The 10,983-nt window shown below is 22.1% G+C and overlaps 2 protein-coding genes across 2 annotated transcripts; one reads left to right on the plus strand and one right to left on the minus strand.

Moving 5' to 3' along the window:
- Window positions 1-4,299: 4,299 nt before the first annotated feature.
- On the plus strand, window positions 4,300-5,414 carry PGO_011790 (hypothetical protein; the record flags this gene model as incomplete). Its single annotated transcript, XM_028685817.1, has 3 exons — window positions 4,300-4,314; window positions 4,597-5,124; window positions 5,277-5,414. The coding sequence occupies 3 exons, from the start codon at window positions 4,300-4,302 to the stop codon at window positions 5,412-5,414; spliced, it is 681 nt and encodes a 226-aa protein (XP_028541618.1).
- Window positions 5,415-8,174: 2,760 nt separating this feature from the next.
- On the minus strand, window positions 8,175-9,002 carry PGO_011800 (hypothetical protein; the record flags this gene model as incomplete). Its single annotated transcript, XM_028685818.1, has 2 exons — window positions 8,175-8,372; window positions 8,574-9,002. The coding sequence occupies 2 exons, from the start codon at window positions 9,000-9,002 to the stop codon at window positions 8,175-8,177; spliced, it is 627 nt and encodes a 208-aa protein (XP_028541619.1).
- Between the last annotated feature and the right edge of the window lie 1,981 nt (window positions 9,003-10,983).

Genomic DNA, 10,983 nt, shown 5'->3' on the forward strand with positions numbered 1-10,983 from the left:
CCTACTCTGCAAACAGAATTTTAAAGCACCGTATTATTCTATAATAATATATGCTTGTTAGTTTTTCGTTATGTTCTAATTTTATTTTGGAACTTTGTTGTTCGTTCTTGTACAAGGTATTACCTATATATATAATTCTTACTTTAGGATATTTTATATTGATATTGTAAATTATGAAATACATAATAATTGCATTTATCGTGAAAATATACTTACGAATTAAAAATTACTTTCAATTAATTATAGAACGCGTATATCTATCTAGAGCGACATTTTAAATTAAATTGTTTTTTTATTATCACCTACGAACATAACATTATAAATAGCACATGAACATGTTGTTATGGTGGATGATAGGATTTAATAGTTTCCTTATTTTTTGGTAGAAAATGATAAGAGCTCCTTAACACGTATGATCATAAAAATATATGAATTGTACATATATATACAATACACAATACATAAGAATGGTTTAATAATGCATAATATATAATGTGAGAATCAGATGAAATTTGACTTAGTGCTAAAAGTATATATATATATATATAAATACATTTTTCTTCTATTTAAGAGATATATAGGTATCTATTTATATATTGAACATAGATTTGTTTGGGCCCAATTTAGACAATATTATTTTTTATGCGGACGCACATTTAATGTAAAAAGGATTATTCTATATTACAAGTATTTTGTATATGAGACTCTTTATATTTGCGATGATTTATCATTTACCAGAATGTCTGAGATAAAGTTTTGATAAAATAATAGCAGCATATTCCATATGTCATAAATGTTAGATCATAATGAAATTATTTTTGTTTCCTATCCATTTATAGTCCTACAACATGTTTGCTTCTATGTATAAATATATTCTTGTCGACATTGTAGATGTATAAACAATATCATTCCATAAGCGTATTAAATTAAAAAAATAAAAACTGCAGAATTATTCCTTTCAGAAAAAAGAACATCAGGTAAGGTATAACATATATGATATATCTCAAATAATTAGAGCGACTGCTACCTTTATTTTTATTATTTATTTGTGGATTATCTATAAACTAGTTTTGCAAGTTCAGAATATAAGGGTCAACCATTATGGGGTCCTCATACAATAGGATTAAGAAAATTACAACATTTTCATTGTATTACACATGAGAAAGAAGCATTATGAAAATGACCATATAATTTTTTGGAACATAATTTTTTAGAACAATTATTATAAAAATTCAAAATGAAAGTTTATAAAAACATAAATCTTCCTTTTGAAAAAAAATAGAAACCTAATTTTCGAAATATATAGGAAACAAGGATAGAAGGGCATAAGTTAATTATTTGTAGTAAGTTTTAAAACGCATCTTTGCTCCTCCAATTGTTATATATTCACCTGTGTGAACTTTTTTTGAAATAGATAAAATTGCAATAAATTTTGATATTTATCTATGTAATACTTAAGGGTAGGAGAAATAAGAACTTTTCATAACAGATTTAAATAGCTATTTAAATATATAAATAGCCATTTTTTCATAGTATCTCCAGCAGGTGTAATACACACATAATATAAGCATGATTTAAATTTTATGAGGGATTTTATAATTAAAAAAAATGGAGATATCTGTAATGAACAGCGTAAGTTATATTGCACGAAAAGAATGTTTACCTTAAGGAACACAGGATTAAAATAAGGATAAAAATGGAATAAAAATAGTAAATAAAACTTGAGTTACTCTATTTTAATAGCACACAAAAAAAGTTTTAAAAGCTGAATAGGTAAAAATATGAAAGACATACAACATATCATTTTTTTCATAGCATATTTAGCTGCTTATATGATAAGAAACATATGCTTTGTTCTTGACATTATGAAAAACAAAAAAAAATATATTGTAATATATAACATCACGAAAGTTGTAATTCCAATCATATATTACACATAACAAATTTTAATTAAGAAATGTAAAAGGTTTAAGTGCTGGAGATATTGTGAATTATTAAATTTATATTAATGGTTTAAAAAAAAAACATTTTAGTTATATATGGGATACTACTGCATGATTATTATTAAACAATAAATTAACAATCTATATTATCATTAATTTAGTATGACAGGTTGGGGAATAAAATGGACTTGTAATAGTTTAAATTACAAAACGTGTAAAACTTATAAGGATCAGCTTTGTTTATTGCTTAGTTTAATTAATAGATTTTATTTATTAAATGCCTTTATTATGTTGTTCATAGATTACTGTTTTATCGTTCTAATAGGGTATTACTTTTTTTTTACTCTGTTTATTTAGTAGAAATTATGAAAATAATTAAGAAGAACATTTTGAATTATTGGGCTATAAATAACAAATATTAAGTAAATAGTTTAGAACTATGAACGAGTTTAATTCCTTTTATTAGATAGTTATCATAAGGATGTGAATTTCTATATGTATTCAAAGACTTTATCATACATTAGTCCGAATATATTTATCGTACTTAACTGTGAGATTATTCAATTTTTATAGCAATAAAATTGATATGTTATATAATACCTTAAATGACACATCATTATAATACAAGTATAATATTACCATGATAGATTAGTTGCATAATATACTGCAAATGATATTTGTGTTTTATCATTCATTTGATCTTGTGTAATTTGTAGTTAACTAACTCATTTATCATAATTAAGAATGTGAAATTTTCTTACAATTAATCAATAATTAGATTAGTACTGAATTTTATATTTAAGGTAGTAAATATATTTTTGCTTAATGAATGTTATAAAAAATTTATGTATTATATGTGTTCATTCATTTTAAATATAATATCTATTCATTTTTGTAGAATTTTTTATGTGATTATTTTCATTGTGAAGGGTAGTTATGTATTATATGCACATTTCTCAGAATTCATTTTTTAGCAGATTTAAAAAAATTTATATCATAACATAAAATTAAAAAGAATTAATGATGGGCTTTAAAATTTTAAGTTAGACATAAAATATTCCTCAAGTGCTAATTGTAAGTTGCATTAATCCTTTTCCATTTCTACGTATTGTAAGATTTAAAGAGTTCCTTAAATCTTCATTTGCTAAGCAATAATTTAATATATCTTAAATGTTGACAACATTAATTATATAATAACAAAATATAATATTTGGTGAATTCACTAAAACTTCGTGAATACTGGGTTATATTAATATTAGTGCTAATTTATATGTAAAAGGAAAAAATCATGTTTTAAATATATGGATATTTTTTATGTTAAACAGTGGTTGATATGGATATGACTTGCTACTTTATGAGTTATGCGAATTATTCGCGAATAAAAAGTAAGAATTCAATTATTTGTCATATTAAATATATTTTTTATTCTTAGTCTAAAAAAAATTATAAATCATAAAATAACATAATTATACTATTAAACAAAAAGTCAGAAAAAAATATATCATGATTTATAGCAAGAACTGGTCTCTTTTTTTTTTTTTTTTTTTTTGCTTATTGTTTGTTATTAAAAGAGTATCATTTTTATTTCTAACAACAAATGGCATTTATTAATTCAATTATTAAGTTCTGAAAAAATACTGTATTTAAAAAAAAAAAAAAAAAAAATCCTAAAAAAAAGAACCATAACTTTATAAACTAATATATGTATGAATTTAATACAAATTCTTTCTTTTAGAATTAAAAAAAATTATATGCATAAAAAATAAACTATCGGAAAAATAGAATAATTCTAACCATAAACAGAATAGTAGTAGTATAAAAAAAAGATGCATATGAATCTAAATGTCTACTATAAATCCTAAATGTTTATTCTATATAAAAAAAGAAAAAAAATATATAAATATACAAAAATAAATTTAAATAATGATATTCCATCTTCTTTATTTTAATTACTATTCTACATTAAATATTATTCGTAATAATATTCAGAAAAAAAAATGCTTACATTGTATACTAAACTTTTTGATGAATTTGAGTGAATAATATCTTTTATTAAAATTTTTTAAAATTTATAAAGAAAAAAAGCATATACTTAATGATGGATCTAATACTTAATTTGTGAATTTTCATTAAAAAATTATATAATAATTTTTTCTATTTGATGAATTTTTTTTATGTATATTCCATCTAAGCAACATATTTCATTAATCATAAACATAATAAATATTATTTATCTACTATTTTTGCACTTTATTTATTACAGAAACCGTCGTGAATATAAAAAACAATGAAATATTGTTAGTTCAAATTATTAAATTATTAATACGTTTTTATTTTTTATGTTCATTTGAGTTTTATGAGAAATTTGACTGTCATAGTAAGCAGATAAGTTTGGTTCATATTTACAGCTAAAGAAGTGCTTATTTTTCTCTGATACGTTTAATAATTATTACAATCGAAGTTGAAAAAAAAAAATATAGACATCAAAAAATTATTAAATATGAATAAAGGATTTCATTAATTATAATTTATGTTATCATGAGTACACAATTTAATCACTTTATCAAATAATTTATGTAATTGTCCAATTAAATTAATAAAATGAGAAAAAAAAGGAAATCCGTTTTTTTCACCACTTTTGTGTTTTTCAAAGAAAATTAAAATGAACATCACTAAGGATCTGTGTACAACAGTTGTTACCAAAGTTAAGAGTTTTCTTTTTCTCTCTGATAATGCTCAAAACATATGTGAATGTTTCCCTAATAATGGTTCTTCAACTATTACATCTACGTGCTGTGTTAATTCTAATCATAGTGGTCTTTCGAGTTGCAGTCAAAAAATTGAGAATTCCTTTAAAACCCCAACCAGATTAGATAATACATTTCCAAGTGCACTGGCTTTATTTTTTTTAAGTGACAGCAGTTGCTTAAATGCTATAAAAGATGTCTTAAGCTTAATGAAGAATAACAAACACTGTGGTATAAATGTTTCAGATATAGAAATGTTTGAAAAAAATATGGTATATATAGAGCATCTTAAGAAACCTATAGAAATTACCTTGAGTTTTATGGATAAAATTCATACTGCAATTGTTATGTGCAAGAAATTATTTTTAAAAATATTGGGAAATTTTACAGAATTCCAAATCGCTATCCCGTTGTGTATCTCATTATCTGTTACAGTTATTCTTATATTTATATTCTACCATGTAAATATTACGTTTTATGAGAATTATTAATATATATTTTTTGATAACATATATTAAGTAAAAAAATACATAATTATGTAATATATTTACAGGTGCGTGAATAATAATTTTATCATTTTCATTAGATTTATGCGTTAGGACCATTCTTAAACAGATGCACTAAACAGAAGAATGAGGCTCAAAGTTATGTTGAAGAAATACAATACACTATTCCACGGTATCCAAATAGGACGTATAACAATTACTTATTATGGTATCAATAAAGAAATGAATAATGTTGTATAATAATACACAATGTCAGTTATATTAATTATAATAATGATTAACATGATGAATAATTGAATTTATAATATCGAGTTCTTTTAGGAATAAGGAAAAAAAAAAAAAAAGAAAAAAAAGCAGATCGTTAGATATGTCCAGTTTATTCATAATTATATAATTTTCGCCTTAATATTTGAAAGAGTAAAGGGTAAAAAAAAATTAACAACTGAAAATATGAAGAATATTAATTTAATTCTTGTTATAAGAATTATTTTTCTCATAAAATAAGTTTTACAGGGAAATCACAACAAAAATAGTCAAGTTTAAAATTAGAGCTAATGTGTCTTGTTTTTTTTTTTTTTTTTTTTTTTTACATTATTCTTTACAAATCCAATGTGTTAAAAATAATTTGGATATAATTATATTCATATAATTATTATTTTTAATATAAACTTGGGTTGTACTGTAAAGGAAATTTTTTTGATCCATGTGACATATGCTACAATAAAATATGTGTTCATTTATTTGTTGATTTGTCCATATAACTTACATAATTTAAATATATGACAGCTTGGATGTATATTTGCGTTAAAAAAAATTGAAAATTGACGAATACAAGCATCTGTAAATAATCATCGTCATTTTTTTTTTTTTTTTTTTTTTGTCTTTTCTTATACATGAAAGAGACATCAATGTAGACTAACAATGTGAAAATATAATTGTATAATTTTAACATAGTGAAAAATATGCTCTAAAATATTATGAAGGATAGTATCATTATTAGCATCAAATGATACACATTCTTTGAAATTATCATTTTATTAATCCCTTAAAAATTGAATCAAAAATAACAAGAACAGTGTGCTTAAAAATGTAGTTATAATTAAGATATAAAAGTTTACCTATTTGAATTTGATGCCACATACGAATAATAATTGCTTAATTTTCAGCATTTTTTTGAGTTAATTTTATTTTTTCTTTGAAGCATGTCCGTAAATCATTTCCTTTATTTATTAAGTCTATACCTAATTTATTTTTACACTCCTCTCATAACTTACACAACATTTGTAAGGGGTTTTATCAGATTCATAATACTGTGAAAAGATGTTTTGCGATATTTGTCTTCTTATTTATTAGAGTAATTTCGAATCAAATGCGTGGGAAAACATGATATGTAATTATAATCTTTATTTCGATTAATATATTCATTAAAATATGTTAGGATGTATAATATGTGTCTAAATGATTTATAGTTAATAAAAATGATAGAGATATTCATTTTATACTTATTCATATGTTGAATAAAAAATATAATAAAATTATATTCATTATATATATTTTTACTTAATGTACCAAATTTGACACCTTTGTGTTTAAATTAAGACAAATAAAAGATTTTTATTCTGCTACCTTTATATGTGATAAAAGTAAAAGATAAATTATTAAAACATGCATAAATGAAAAAAACAAAAAAAAAACACTCATTTTATAGTATTGTTTTTAACATTATAAAATAGCAGTACACAAATATACAAATTATGATTACCTAATTTTATGTACGTAGTTATGTCTTCATGTAAAATAGGTTATGTCATTATATTTTTCTTGGCTACACAAGAAATATGCTATCAGTTGTAATATAGTTGTGCATAATTATTGTTTATTTCATTCTTTCTGAAAAAATTTAATAATTATTGTATCATTAATTACAAAATAAATTACACATCTGCATAATAGGGATTAAGCGAAAGCGAATAAATTTGAGTGTGTTTCTTTATTTTGAAATTTTGCTTTGGCCATTTATTTGTTCAACATCTATAATAGATTCCACTTAATATATTTATATATATATATATATTTTTTTTTTGTTACATTTAATTGATTTATTTTTACTTAAGTGGATATAATTGACATCACATAATAGATAGTGTTTCAGAAAAGTATAAGCAGTTGTAATGGCAAAATAACTGATTACACCATTTTCCCAATTACAATTAAACATTTTCAATCATAATTTCAAAAAATGATGATAGTTAATTACTTGTTAAAAAAAATATATATAAGAATTTATATGTACCCACAGGCATACTTTTTTTTTTTAAAGCTAAAATTGGACAAAAAAACTAAAACATTTCAAGGATATAACAATTACAATAGAGAAGTATTTATTTCCTGGATGCATAAGCAGAATTTTAAACAAAAAATATAAAAATGATTATATGATTATAATAAAATACAAAACAAAAAGTAAATATACTTAAATTAAAATAAACAAAATGCTCTTAATTATACATGTGTTTATGCGAAAAAGTATATATAAAATACACAGCCAAAAATTAAGACAATACATTATTGATGAACTTAATTAATCATAACAATAATATTGCCAACCTATGTAAGATACACTTACATGGGTCAACTTCAATAAAACAATAAACATATTAAATACAGCTATAGATAACAAATTATACATATGTGATGGAATTATTACTTGTAACTTTATGTAAAAAATTGACACATATGTATATAAACATTTCTCATAATTACAGAGTTGTCATATACACACTTATAACAACTTAGAACGTGAAGTTAAAATGAAATTATATGGTTTACAAAAAAAAAAAAGAAAAAAAATTAAAACAAAATTAAAGCAAAATTAAAGCAAAATTAAAGTAAAATTAAAGAAAAATCATTTTTTCATTGAAGCTAGTAGCATGAGTCATGGATTGTGTTACAATGTTATTTTTTATTATTAGAAACTTTTACGTTGCACTGTATCCTAAATTAAGTATGTCAGAACTTGAATTTTTACATTTAGTTGTCGTCTTTTCTTTCTTTTTTCCCGCCTCGCTTGTTTCCGAATTTTGCCTTGCAGATTGTCCCATAATATAGTTTTCACAATTATCCATATCTGATTTTTTTTTTTTTTTTCCACAGCATGTTTCCCTAAAACAGCAGCACTAATATAAATATGAAAAAAAATAATATATGTATAATATATTTATTTTACAATTATAAAATTTTCATAAGTTACCTATAATATTTCGTATGAATTTTTGTGTTATTTTTTAATCTGAATTGTTATTTACCATCGTGTGAATAACAAAAATTAGATTAAACAACATGATGAAAAGTAAAATTGCAAAAATAATTATTCCTACACGATCTTTACAATATGATGACTTATCCCATAAAACATAATTGCATAATGTACAAACACCATGTTTAATAAAATCCCACACCTTACTTGCTGCTGTAATTGCCTTTTCTTTAAGTTTCTCTGTGTCTTGGCTTCCTTCCTGTGCTTTTGTCTCTCCTGTTGCCGTTGAAACAGAAAATTGTAACACAGAAAACATATATATTACTATTAAATTAACACATTTTTTGAAAGTCCTATTATAGGAGGAGTTTACAGAAAAAATAATTAATTTATGTAATAATTTGTTCATGGAACAATTATTCTTATATTTTTTTAATTCCTTTTTATTCTCTAAATATGCACCACCATTAGCATGTATACACAATTTATTGTCATTAAAATACGATGGTTGAAGTGCTCCTTTTTTTTTTTTTTTCAAATGATCCTTCATGTTCTACCGTATAATTCTTCAGATTGTAATTTTAATTTCATCATAAATATAATTATAAATATTAAACATGTTCAATTTGTTTTCATTTTTATTTATTATCTAATAAGGTTCACAAAAAAGTGTATAATTCATTTTGAATAACAAAAACATTAGTTGTTGTACTAAGACACGCCAAAATTTTATTGCAAAATATAATTAGATATATCCTTGTACTTTTTATATAAAAAAAAATACCATTATATAGTTCATGACATTACCAGAAATTTATGTAAACTGTCTCACTAATTATTAATAAAACTAATACCCAGTTGGTAAATTTCACATGAACATCTGGTTTTAATTGGTATTACAAAACGAATACTGCTTAAATTACATTTTTAAAATACATAATATTTTAATCTTAAAACTGCTTAAATTATTCTCACTATTAAATATTTTAACACAAGCACATTCACATAAACAAAATAAAATATATAGACTAAAATATAATTTAATATATTTTAACATTTAAAAAATTAGAATCAATGAGTAGTTTGGATAATGAGAAGTATTGTATAAAAAAAAAAGGTATATATAAAAGTTTACTATAAAAGCTATATTAATGGGTATAACTGTTATTAGGACTATTCATTTATGAAGATTTTTTTTTTGGTGGAAAAATAAGATCTAGATAAATTCACTAAAATAAAAGGTAGTTAAAAATTACATTCGAAAAAACAAATCCGAAAGTAGAATAGTGAATATATGTATATATTTATATCGTATTTTTCTATATTATTGGCAAGTTTTAGATCATTAAACAATGATTGTTTAATCTTATATAAAAAATGAATTTTGTTCTAGTGCACTTTACCATTTATTTGACATACAACATAAACAATAATGTAGAAATTAAAATTATTAAAAGAAAAATAAAGTTATAAAAAAAGTTACATGTTAAAAATATGTTAAAAATACATAATTAATGTATATATTTAACATTACAAAAAATTCATTTTAAAAGACACCAATTACCTTAACCTACGTATACTTAATTAATGGTATGGGTAGGATAGTCTATTTATTAGGAATATGATATTATATAATGTAGACTTTTTGGATGGGTTTAAAAAAATATTACCTTTTAATGATAAGAAATTATTATTTCTTATTTATGGAGGAGATTAATTTTTGAATTCCAGACATAATGGTTGAAAAATTAAAAATTTTAAAATTATATACATTATTTGTAAGTAATTCCTTTTTTGTAAAGAAATATTTTTTAATGTTGAAATTCATAATTTATTAGTTATGTTTTTATTTATGTTTTCTTATACAAAAAGTTCTTCATTTAAAATGCACAAGTATGGCGTAGCAGCAAATTCTGCCTTTATACCAATTTAATATGGTTATATAAAATATAACAATTTCGTCCATTAATTAAAATTTCCTATAATTTTAAACTATTTTCTGAGAAATCATTTTTTTTAGTCATATGAAAATTTCGTTAACTGTTCACGTAAGTAAATTATTTTACAATTGAGGAAAATGTCTATTATTAGTTTTTGTATGTACAAATAGTGAAGTTTATTTTGTCGTTGTTAATAAAAATATCGTTATGTAGTTATTAAATGGGGTTAATTTTTAAATAAAAAAAAAGAAAGAAAAAAAAAAAAAGGTTTTTTTACAAAGAGTTTTTAAAATCATTCTATTTTTCTAAAGGAATATAATACGTTTTTTAATATAAATATATATTTGTACGTTATAAATGATTTATATGCTTCTTCTCAAATAGAGAAATAGTAATAGATATAGCATAAGACCGAGTATTAATCACTTTTATAATATTTTTTTTATTAATATGCTAAATAAGAAAACGTAAATCTGAAGAAAACAATTTTTATTTACATTGAGTTTATATATCATTAATTCCTACATAAGTGCATAGTAATATATATTTGAAACTGCTATTATGTAAAACAATGTTAGTAAATTTGCATGT

This window comes from Plasmodium gonderi (genome assembly GCF_002157705.1).
Source record: "Plasmodium gonderi DNA, contig: Chr01, whole genome shotgun sequence".
Taxonomy (NCBI): domain Eukaryota; phylum Apicomplexa; class Aconoidasida; order Haemosporida; family Plasmodiidae; genus Plasmodium; species Plasmodium gonderi.